Source organism: Rousettus aegyptiacus, unplaced genomic scaffold (assembly GCF_014176215.1).
Source record: "Rousettus aegyptiacus isolate mRouAeg1 unplaced genomic scaffold, mRouAeg1.p scaffold_m13_p_10, whole genome shotgun sequence".
Taxonomy (NCBI): Eukaryota; Metazoa; Chordata; class Mammalia; order Chiroptera; family Pteropodidae; genus Rousettus; species Rousettus aegyptiacus.
This window is the reverse complement of record NW_023416285.1, coordinates 58,733,450-58,745,640: the sequence shown is the minus strand read 5'-3', so window position 1 is coordinate 58,745,640 and position 12,191 is coordinate 58,733,450. Positions and strand designations below refer to the sequence as shown.

Sequence of the window (12,191 nt, the reverse complement as noted above, 5' to 3'; positions counted from 1 at the left end):
AGGATCTCAATTTATTCTTACAAGAGTCTGTTGAAAGACTAATTTAAGAATTGCAGAAGAGGCCAGAGCAATATTTCACTATTTATCTCAACCTTCTGATATAGCTTTTTCTAAAAGACAGTATTTTTCCACAATAATATAAAATATCGACGAGGGCTTAAAAATTGACAAATGGGAGGAAGAGTGCTTTTTAAATAAAGATTCTAAAACCATTTTTCAGAGTGTTAATGTGTAGCCTCATGTTGTGCATTTCCCATAAGACTGACGAACTCTGGAAAATCTTAGGCCTTAGGAAATAAGTCACTGAATTCTTCTGAAGAGTTCTTGAGATGGGTAAAAAGCAACACTATTATTATGTTAAATAGTGGCATACACTTTAGCATTTCCTAAATAAGACTAGCCAAAACTATTTGAAAGCTTTTTGTGTGTATTACCTACCTGCCTTTCAAATGTAAATTGGTGTTCTCATCAATATTACATTTTCTGTATCTATAATTGGGAATGGTATGTTTATTAAATCATAACTTGATTAACTTTTGCGTTATTTTTTCCAAGTTTGTACTGTATTTTTAAGCTTATAATATGGTTGCTTTAAAAAAAGAATTTTGTTAGAGGAGTGGGTTTATAAAAAACATATAATGTTCAATAAAGCAAGTATGAGTGAAATAAATTATTTACTTTCGGTTTGGAAGAGATGAATAAAAAGTGCTTGGCCAATACCGTACCATTAATCTATTCTCTTTTCTCCTTTCTCTCTTTACTTCTCTCTCTCCAATAGAAGTGGAACAAAAAGGTAATTAAATACCTTTCATAAATTATATACTATTTATAGGCTAAGTTATTTAACAGTTTAACATTTAGTTAAAATAATTTTGTTATTAATTCTTATCTATTTTATGAAAATATATTTACTACTTCTGCTGCTCAACTTCACTTTAATCTGTCGTACTGACCAGTGCTGGTTTGATTCTTTTATCCTAAAATAATTTAATAGTGTAAAATTTTCAACCATGTATTTTATTTTATTCCTCATTATTTTTAAATAAGTAGTTAGAAATCCAGTAGATGGTGATGGATAGTGATTGCTTTAGATTTGTTTTTATTTCTATTCTAGATTATTTTCCATAGCTCTGATATAGTTTCCCTTTAAAAAAAATTAACTATTGGAGGAAAAGGGAGATGGTTTTCTTAAAATACCTTAAATCACTTTAGGAACCAAGGACTGATTATTAACTAACATAAAATTTATATACAATTTTGGTAACAATGCCTACTCATCCTTTATAATTATAACCATCATATTAGAATCCTGAGAAATTCTACTCGTTGATTTTATTATTGAGCATAAATTGACAATAGCCCCCTATCCTTGATATGGAAAATTTTGATAGTCAACCCTCCCCCAAACTTTTTATTTCTCCAAAAGTAAAACTTTGGACACTTTAACAATATACTTTGTACTTTCCTATTTAATAACCACTAAATCTTAGTTGAGTTTCATCTTAGACTGTTTCCACTGGATCTAGATTTATGGTTTCTGTTAAAGAGCTAATCACTAATATCAAGAATATAATACTTTTTTCATTAATCATTAAAATATAGGTAAACATCCAAATTTTTTGTGATTTCCTAATTTCTCTTCCCAATACATTTGTGATCATTTCAAACATAACAGTGCACTGCATGATTATTTTTCAGTATGTTTGCTTTGCAAAAATATTAGAGCAATGTTTCCCTTAGGTTGAGCAGAATACTGTACTCTAAAGAGGCTCCGTAGAAAGGGTTCTGTGATCAAATTAACTGGCAAATTTTGCTCAACCTCCTACTTCTGCTTTGGAGATTTACTAATGTATCTGAGCTACTGGAATCACAATTCTATTTGACATATGTTTCCATGTGGCTAAGGACCCATTTTCTCTCTGTGTAACATCTAGCTATACCACTTGAAACGGGTGCTTCAAGTACCACCCTTTGGGAAATATTGCTTTATAGCCTCTTCATTATGGATCAATCAAATCAGCCAGGCTTTCTTACCACCATTGACACAATGTGTTACTGCGTCATACTGAAAATCAAGTGAATCAGATAATTCTTGCCCATTTTCAGTCTGAAGTATGAGCAGCAAAATACTATAGCAAGTAATCTTGTTTTTTTTTTTTTAATGCTCTTCTCATGTAACAGTAAAAGGTACATGTTTTAAGTTCCAATAATACTGTATTTAACAGGACATTTTAACTGATTAAAATCTAGATCTTGGGTTCTTCTCTGTAACCTTTCACCTTTTTTCTTTCCTTATTCCTTCTTTCCTATTTCTTCCTTTCTCTTTTTCCTTCCCGTATTCATCCATCACTCATTTTTAATTGTGTGGGATGCATGCTCTATGGGTGCTATCGCAGCTTTAAGAGCTTTTTTGCTAGAAGATTCAGTGGCCTGTATTACAGAACTTTCCTTTATTATTATATTTTAATTACTATTGGATTTCCATATATTTTCTAACGATAAGTATTGAATAGCTAGTGTCAGCAGAGTGAAAACAGTATTTTTTGAAATTTCCAAATAAGATACCTAAAAATATCATGTATTAACATTTATATTTGTTATGTCTATAAGTATATAGACATATATGACATTTGTATACATATATCCAAAAATATTGTAATACATGTTTACAAAGGTAAAACTCAAAGGAAAGCACAGCTACTCATAAAAATGCAAATTTTTTTCAGCAAATGAAATCAAAATGATTTTAAACAAAAGTCAGAATTAATGTGTGTGACTACTCTGTATTCTCAGAAGAATGACTAAGTGGTGATGGATATTTCTCGTTAGAGTCGCATTCCATTTGGTGAAAAATAAGAATGTATGTCAATATATTCGAATTAATATATATATTATTTTAACTCCCTTCCAACAGTTTTTCTTTGTCCTGGACTACTAAAAGGAGTTTACCAGAGTGAACATTTGTTTGAGTCCGACCACCAGTCTGGGGCATGGTGCAAAGACCCTCTGCAGGCTTCTGACAAGATTTATTATATGCCCTGGACCCCCTACAGAACTGATACGCTGACCGAGTACTCATCCAAGGATGACTTCATTGCTGGAAGGCCAACTACAACCTACAAGCTTCCTCACAGGGTGGATGGCACAGGATTTGTAGTATACGATGGAGCTTTGTTCTTCAACAAAGAGCGCACCAGAAACATAGTAAAGTTCGATTTGCGAACTAGGATAAAGAGTGGAGAGGCTATCATAGCAAATGCCAATTACCATGATACTTCCCCTTACCGATGGGGAGGCAAATCTGACATAGACCTGGCAGTGGATGAGAATGGGCTATGGGTCATCTATGCAACAGAACAAAACAATGGTAAAATTGTCATTAGTCAATTAAACCCTTACACCCTGCGGATTGAAGGGACATGGGATACTGCATATGATAAAAGGTCAGCTTCCAATGCTTTTATGATTTGTGGGATTTTGTATGTGGTCAAATCTGTATATGAGGATGATGACAATGAGGCCACAGGGAATAAGATTGACTACATTTACAACACCGACCAAAGTAAGGATAGTTTGGTGGATGTACCTTTTCCCAACTCATACCAGTACATAGCAGCCGTGGATTACAACCCCAGGGACAACCTTCTTTATGTATGGAATAACTATCATGTCGTGAAATATTCCTTGGATTTTGGACCTCTGGATAGTAGATCAGGTAAGTTTGACTTTTGGTGGTTCTCAAGGGGGAAAATATTTCGTTTGTTCTCAGTAAATTTATTGGATGTATTGATTGGACTAGCCTGTGTACCTGAAAAAGGTTTCATTGTCTTAAAAAGTGTTGCTGTTCATTAACCATGTTCAGCTGTAAAGAAGTTTAAGGGACTGATGTGTTTTCCTCTGTGCAGCTATTCTTTGGCCCTTCTTTGAAGGGCATTTTCATTATCAGCTAGTAATTCTTTGTGTAGTGAAGTACGTGGAATCTTTGCTAAAATCAAATGCTATCCCATCTAATTAATTATGACATGCTCTCAGAAATGCTCTTAGAATTAGCTTGTATTAATGATTCAGGAGTCCTGCACCAATATATTCACATTGTAGAAAGCATCATATCTGGCCACTTCTATTGACAACATTGTCAGTTTGAGTGTTCATATATCTGAGGGTACTTACTTGATATATACAGAAAATATTTATAACTGATAAATACAGAAAAAAATAGATCTAAATTTTATTATAAAAAACAATACAAAACATAGCTTTGAGTAAATACGAGATAATCTTTAATCCCATTCTTTAAGAGTGTCTTTTCCGTCTCTAGGACATATCGTTCCCTTTTCATGTTGTTCAAAGACAATCACAGTTTTTTCTTTAAATTTTTACTTCTATAACTGAGATGTATTAGTTTAGAAGCTAGATTATTTTAAACTAGCAATCATACTATATCTCATTAAAAAGTATTATGGAAAACTAAGATACAGGTGTCTGAATTTTGATAATATAGCAACTCAAAGTTTATTTTTTTCTCTCAGTGCTTACATGTTAATATTTATTTTCTCTATTGCTTTTACAATGATTTTATTAGCAAGCCATTCTTCCTAACTTAGCTCATTTTTTACATATTTTCTTATACAACTAGATTCTAAGTCTCATATGGCCAATAACCTTGTCTTACTCATCTTTTATTGTATTTTTATTTGACCATTATTTCTGCCTTCTCAGACACTAGTGTAATATGTGGCATATATAAAGTAAAGCCTCAACAACTCTTTGTTAAATGAATGAATGTATGAATGAATGAATGGTTTCCAATTCTTACTGTGACAGAATGCCAAATTAGGTGGCATTTTCTCTAATCCATAAGAGGCTTTGGTCAGAGTGACAGTAGCACAAAAAACTTCTCCTTACTAAGTCCTCAAAAAATCTCATAGACTAAGTGCATTATCTGACTCACCTCTGTACTGGTAAGGTTTTTCAATCCAGTGCACCCTTTAGTTGGAAACCTAAGCAAGAATCAATCATCTGGACTATTGAAGAAAGATAATTTATCCAGCATAAGAGCTATAATATTCTTAACCATTATTTTTATTTAGAACAATAAATAGCTTAAAATTAATTAGCATTCCGGGTTTTTATTTGATGCACTGAAGCAAACTCCTGACTTAGTTTTAATAAATTGTTCTTAAAGAGTACTTAGAGACTTGCCTCCCCAAAATATTTCTAGCCTACATTAATAAAGTTATGTATGCATTAATATATATGATAAATCAATATAACTGTGGACATAAGGAAAATTATACCATTTAATTTTATTTCTGGGAGTTAACATATGAACCATTTGCCTATGTATTCTAATACTCACATTTCTTTAAAGGATATTATTAACATGACAAACATAGAGAAATGACAAAGTTCAGCTTTTTAAAGAAATTCCTAAGTTAGCCAGAAGATTCAGTTTTTACTTTTTTAAAACAACACTAAAGACCTCTGTTTTGTAAAGCATGAGTTTTTACCTTTATTAAATTTGTTAATACATCTGTAGGAAAAAAGTATGATTTTAATGCGTAAATGCTCAAATTAAAAAGTTGTTACCTTGGTGTGAACTTAGTGCAGTTTAGAAGTGGAAAGAATAAGTGTGGGAAGTAAATTTTATGCATGATATGTGTGGATATGAGAATTTCAATTAGCATCAATAGAGGCTGTTCATCTTATTCCACACAGTTTCAGCTGGGAGTTTTTCTTTAGTAAATTACATTGACATTTTTCAAAGAAATTGCCTTTAGTGAATTCTTATTATGGATCTCCTTATGTGTCTATCTATGGAAACCAACTTACTGTAAATATGTTAGGGTCAAAAAGACTAATTCTGAGTCTGTAGATCTTAAGTGTATTTACTGTTGCCATCTGTTGGAAGCAGGCTGAATATTTTTGCTCCGATTTTAACAAAGTTCTAATCAATGGAAATTCACATTTTTGCAGTTGTTTTTCTGACAGGATATCCGTGTTTTACCTCTTTGAGATATAACTATTCTGTACGTTAAAAGATCTGGGCATTGGAAGTTAAGAGACAAGTAGGCTTCTCTTGTATCTATAAAAATCCTCTGATAAAGCATACATGCAGGAGCATACTGCTTCTGAACATGAGCTTGGGAGTCTGAAGAACTTGGGTTTCAATTCTTCCTTTAGTGCTTCTTTGTGAACAGGTTGTATTTGTTTCAACTACAAAATGAAAAAAAAAAAAAAAAAGACCTAACTCAGAAGATTATTGTTGTATTTTAATGAGACGATACCTGTAACAGATGCAACAAACCAAGCCTAATAGCTACAAATCAACCTATTAGGACCATTATTATCCACATTTTCTAAATGAGGTATCTAAAATGATATAGCTCATATAAATTACTCAAAAATCACCCAGCTATTAAAGTGCAGCCTGACTTCAGATTTGTGCTCCCTTCTTTGGCACTAGTAGTGGAAAGATGCTTACCGAGGCTGTGTGTCTAGATTCATTCACTGGATAGAAATGATATCAATATCCCCATGTGTCAAGCACTCTGTAAATGCAAATCTAATTTGTAGGTCTCACACTTAGATAATTACCATAGAATTGTGCTCTTAAAACATTATACCTATTCTTTAACCATGAAATCAGATGTGTATTTTTTTAAATGGTCACTTTTAAATTCTGAAGTGATAAAGTTTAAGGAAGACTATGATGCAAAACTTAGCTTCTCAGAAATATTTTTAAAAAGTAGTTTCAAAAGTCATTTAATTCTAGTTCCTAACTTTTCCTAACATCCATTCTCAAATTGTTAATTGCCATGTCTTTTAGGTTGGCTCATATCTGTGACATTTATGTTTGTATTTTTTTCAAGGTAAAACATTAGGGGAGTGGTAAATCTGTGAAAAGAGTTGTTTTCAACAACAGCTGTATAAAGAAATTAATTTTAATTTGATTTTTTAAATTCTATTTTAGATGTTCATTGTTGGTTTCTCCTTAAAAAGATTTTTAATGGGCCCGTTCGTCTGGATGACGTTTTTAAATGTTTAAAATTTGTTCTCATTTTCTCTAACAATTTTTTGAGAACATTACACTCTCATCACTTATTGTGTGTTATCTAAGATGCAAGTTTGCCAGCATTTTTGCAGTTTTCCAGCATGAAATTAGTAGGAGAGTGAATCAGAAGTTATTTTATATTGCTATTCACATAGTTTATATTTGCAAATTTTATAGAAATATTTTTTAATAATATAGTTATATCATATGGTAAAGAACAAACAAATGCAAAGAATTTTCAATTTATAAAATGCTTTTGTTCAGGAACTAAGGCTTAAATTCACATTGTACTAATCTTATTGATATCGTTTTAGTCATTTTTGTTAATAAATCCTTATAGAGTGCCTGATAAATACTAGGTGATCTGTCAGGGTTTGTTCAATTATTTAAGAAATGAGTGAATGAATTATAACATATTTTTAAAAGTTTCTTATTCATAATGTTATAGGATTGAGAATATTAGTCCTAAATTTTGTTTTATTAAGATTGGATGTATGCTATTTGCCCACACTTCTATAATCTAAAAAATGTCTATGTTCATGCCACCCTGAACAAGCCCCATCCTGTCTGATATCAAAAGCTAACCAGGGTTGGGCCTGATTAGTACTTGGATGGGAGACCACCTAGGAAGACCAGATGCTGTAGGCGTAAAAAATAAAAAATAAGGGATTGTAAGCTGACAAGGTCCTTGCAATCTGTGAAGTCAACCAAGTGTTGCCGCACCTAAAAAAATTAAAAAATTTAAAAAAAATTTATAGGTCACTTTAATTATTCCCTACCCCACCACCCACACATAATTCCTTCCCTTCTTCACTCAGATTATAGTGAGCTTTAGTAACCTAAAAGAAGTTTGCAGGTGTTAAGGAGACGTGCCAAAGTTAAAGTTAGTGTCTCTTAACAGATCTAAAAATCTATCGGTTGAGATTTAGTGAAATACATCAATCAGTACAAATAACCCAGTGATAGACATATAACTGTCTTGTGCTTGCTCTTCTGCTTACCAAATACGATCCACATTTTCTTGAAAGCCATTTGAGGTTATGTAAATATAACTATTATATGTACTGAAGATGGTAGAGTCTAAAATAACAGAAAGCCTGCAGGTAAGTTTAACAATGCAGATGAATCGAACCTCTGTCTTTATAATATGCTAATTAAGTGCATTTGCATCTTCAGTAAAAGCTGTAGCTATGTAGTAATGAATAAAAACTTTAAACACACATGACACTTCGTTAAAATGTAATTTTTACATCATATATCTGAGCTCTTTACTTTGACAGCTGAGTAATGTGAGTACTGGCAGAGAATCTTGAACATTTTGAAACTGTCACATGTTTAATAGGTAGCCGAATTTGCTTCCTGAGTGGTTTAGATAAATATGATGTATTCTAGATACAAAATAGAGCCTGAAAGTAGTGGGATGTTAAATCAAACTTGTCCTCAGCCTATGAGTTATGATTGCTTCACAGTTCCAATTGATATGCCACATTGTCTCTAAAGTTTAATTGACATCTATCTTAGTAGCCAAGTAAACTTTACTAAAAGAATAGTCAGCCACTTGTTGCTAATTTCATTCAGGTCTGTATTTTTATGCATCAGCTGTTTCCCTGTCTGCAGAGAAGCCCCCTCTCTTTCCAATACTTGCTTCTCTTTGTCTATAGTGACAGCTGCTGCTTGAAGGTCATTGCTGCTGGTGATTTTTCAGGGAGCACAACCAAAAAGGCTGCTAATTTTGCATAGCTACTCCATTGCCATTTAACATCAGCTGAATTCTCTTATGTTTGTTGTATGTTTCTTGTATTTTCCTTTCTTCATAATTGAAGGTTAACTTTTCCAGAATGACACCTTCTACTTTTCAGGCTCTGAGTATCAAAATCTCACTCCTGTATGTACAAAGCAAAGCTGGCCCTGGCTCTTTACAGCTGAGCCCAGTATTAGCCATTAATCTAACGTGTAGGTGACCTTCTTCATAAAAGAGACAAGATGCAAGGGATAAAAAGATTCGCAAGTGTTGCTACCTTATTATTTTTTCCTACAGAGTGATGTCTCTGATAAATGTATTAGAAAAGTAATCAAAATCATTCCTACATGTAAGTCACACTCATAAAAAGATGACTTGTGAATAAGCTTCCCACTCACACCAGCTGTCTTTTCTGTAGCCATTTCACTGCTCATTAGCACATCCACCAGAGGGCAGGCAGGTGGAACTGAAATAGTTCTGCTCATTATTATCGCATTTTATGAAGGTCGGCAATAGTGGCTCAAATGAGATTTATGATTATCGAAGAGTTTCACTTTAGAGTTCTCTGCCTCTATCTACATTAGCACAGATAAGTGAGAACTGACTTTATTATATAGTGAAGTCTTTGTGTTTTAAAATTTTAGAATATGTTCAAGTACCTTAGAATAGAGTTGACAAGCGAAAATATGAATTTAAACACAAAGGTATTTCCCTCTTAATAACTGCTTTTCCACCAGAAAGCTAAATTCTCAGAAAATAATGATTAATGACTATTAAATAAGAATTCTGCCTATTTCTCTTTATGTCCTTCAATAGTACAAATTCATGACCTAACTTTTTGCATCCACTTACCACAAATAAAAATACAACTTAAAATTCAGTGATTTCTCTCTGAAATGTTTTGTGACTAAAATATTTTAGACTTATATTTTGGATTGTTAAAACTAATGTTAGAAAAATAATTTTAACCAAAAATACATGAATGGAAGTGAAATGTTAGATACTTGTTGATTTCATGACTTAGAATTATCTCTTGTGCACTTTTTTAGTAAAAATTGTCTTTGAAAAACTTTTACCTGTGAGAAAAAATAAAATGGCATTTCCCTTAGAAACACTCTGTCAATTCAATAAAAATATAAAATAGACTATTTTAAAAACATTAAATGTTTCAAAATCTATGATAATTCTTGCTATATAGCATATATATTTATATAGTAAATTAAAATTTTAGACTTTTATATTTTAAAGAGAAGCCCATTGAGAGACATAAGTGGTAATGGTTTGTGAAAAAGCTTGAAAGTGGAATTAGACATAATAAGAAAAAGCCAAAGATGAAAAGTGAAATTTAGGTACAAAATCAGACCTGCTATAGAAAGCAGAAACAGGAAGTCAAAACTGGGCTTAAGTCAGAAGCCCGTTGATTAATTGATTAATTCTCACTCTTTCCTCCCTCCCTTCCTTCTTCTCTTCCTCCCTTCCTTGCTTTTCTTTTTCTTCCTCTCTTCCTCCTTTCTTTACTCAGGAAACATCTTTTATAGCCAAGGCTAAGCACTTGTGCTACGGTCTGCGGTTACAACTGTGTTCTGAGCACGCATTGACCTTGCCATCATAAAGCTTACAGAATAGTGAAAACAAGAGGAAAGAGAAAGAAGGTTGTCAAAAAATAGAAGTATTATCTACTGTTAATTGAGTATTGTCTTTTTTGTCCATTTACATATTATCAAATTTAATCATGTAAAGAAAGCATCATCCTCATTTCCAGATAAAGAAATTGAGGATCGGAGAAGGTAAATAACCCAAATCTGAATAACATACTTAATTCACATTTGCAGTTAGAATCTAGTCTGACTTTCTGCTATGTCATGTTTTCTCCATCAGTGATTAAAGGGAATATAAGTGGCACAGCTAAGGAGCAAGGGGAAACACAAGAAGGCAGCGTACATGTACTAGAATGTAAAGCAGGTAAGCTGAAGTAACAAATGCAAGGCAGGAAGGACCCATCCACCTTCAGTCAGTCAGAACAAGCACACAGTAACTAGTGTTGTAGAGTGTCCACCATGCCCTCCAAATTATGCTAGGTTTGTGAACACACATACCTTAACCCTTAAAAAATGAGGTGCAGATGAGGAAGCTAAGTTAACTCAGAAATGTAAAATCACCTGCCCAGAAAAACCCAGTTTATAAATGTAGGTGTGGGCTTCAAAGAAGCCCAGGTTTCTTTGACTCTGAATCACGAAGCCGGAACACTTTATATTTACAATGGAAAAAAATTATAATGTACACAAACATGAAATATAATGTGATATAATGCTGCATGGATTTAGTGTATGTGTGTGTGTGCGTATGTGTGTGTGTGCGTATGTGTGTGTATATGTGTGTGTTTGTGTGTTCTTGGAAATAATTGAAGAAATAGATTGAATTATTGGAGGATTAGAAGTCTTAGAAACTTGCAGAAATCCTGAGAAATTTGAAAGACTTTAGAGATTTGGGGACTGACTCTTTATTAGATTTAATTGTACTTAACATGTATTATTTCCATTTTCATAATTCAGATGTATTCCTAGCAATACTTTTATGGTTACCATCTATGTATATGATTGGCAGAATGATGAAAAATTAAAATGAAAAAAGAAAATAGAGAAGAATAAAAGGGACATAAATCTATTTCTCCTAAAAATAAAAAGGTGATAAAAGAACATGCATTTTAAAACGTTAAAAAGTTACTTTCCAAGATTGATTTAATTAATTACCACAAATGGTTAAAGGTAAAATTAAGGACAAAGTATGGAATGCTTATACCTTGTTGGTTGGGATGCAAATTGGTATAACCACTTTGGAGAGTGACTTGGCAATATCTAGTAAAACCTATATCTACATGATAGGCATACTTTATATTCTAGCAAATCCATTTCTAGTTTCTTCTCTAGAGAAATGGTCATAGTTGTATGCAAAGAGATTTGTACAATGGTGTTCATTATAGCAATGTTTAAAATAACATAAAAGTGGAGTATAACAAATTATCCCTTGGTAGGTGAAAGGAGACCAGATGGGTTAGGGAAGGAAGACAGAGAACAGTTTGTGTGTAATTGCCCAGGTGAATAATAAGCAGCCACAATAGGAGATATGAATGACAACTGTCTGCATAGGCACAAGAGATTTTAAAATCTTGGTCAGCGTGGAGGGTAAAAACAAGTACTAAGTGATTAGTTATCCCATAGGAAGAAACACATCAAGTCAAGTATTGGTACCTGTGAAATGATAAGTAAGAAAAGATCTTATATTGGAATTTTATTTTCTACTAATATAGGGCCATTTGGCTTTAAGTTGGCTTTAATAACTGAAAGTCGGAATTGCAACTTCCCAAAGCAGCAACATTTAACATCCACAAATCTTGCT

General features: G+C 32.7%; 1 protein-coding gene across 27 annotated transcripts in view; it reads left to right on the top strand.

The window, feature by feature from the left end:
• ADGRL3 (adhesion G protein-coupled receptor L3) overlaps positions 1 to 12,191 on the top strand; it is a 713,052-nt gene that overhangs the window by 446,536 nt on the left and 254,325 nt on the right. For 23 of the 27 annotated variants that reach the window (XM_036226761.1, XM_036226753.1, XM_036226746.1 and 20 more), the window contains 2 exons: positions 779 to 793; positions 2,915 to 3,715. In XM_036226761.1, coding sequence (XP_036082654.1) covers positions 779 to 793; positions 2,915 to 3,715 — 816 coding nt within the window. The remainder of the gene's footprint in view (positions 1 to 778; positions 794 to 2,914; positions 3,716 to 12,191) is intronic. The other 4 variants (XM_036226802.1, XM_036226792.1, XM_036226774.1 and 1 more) reach the window with 1 other exon arrangement.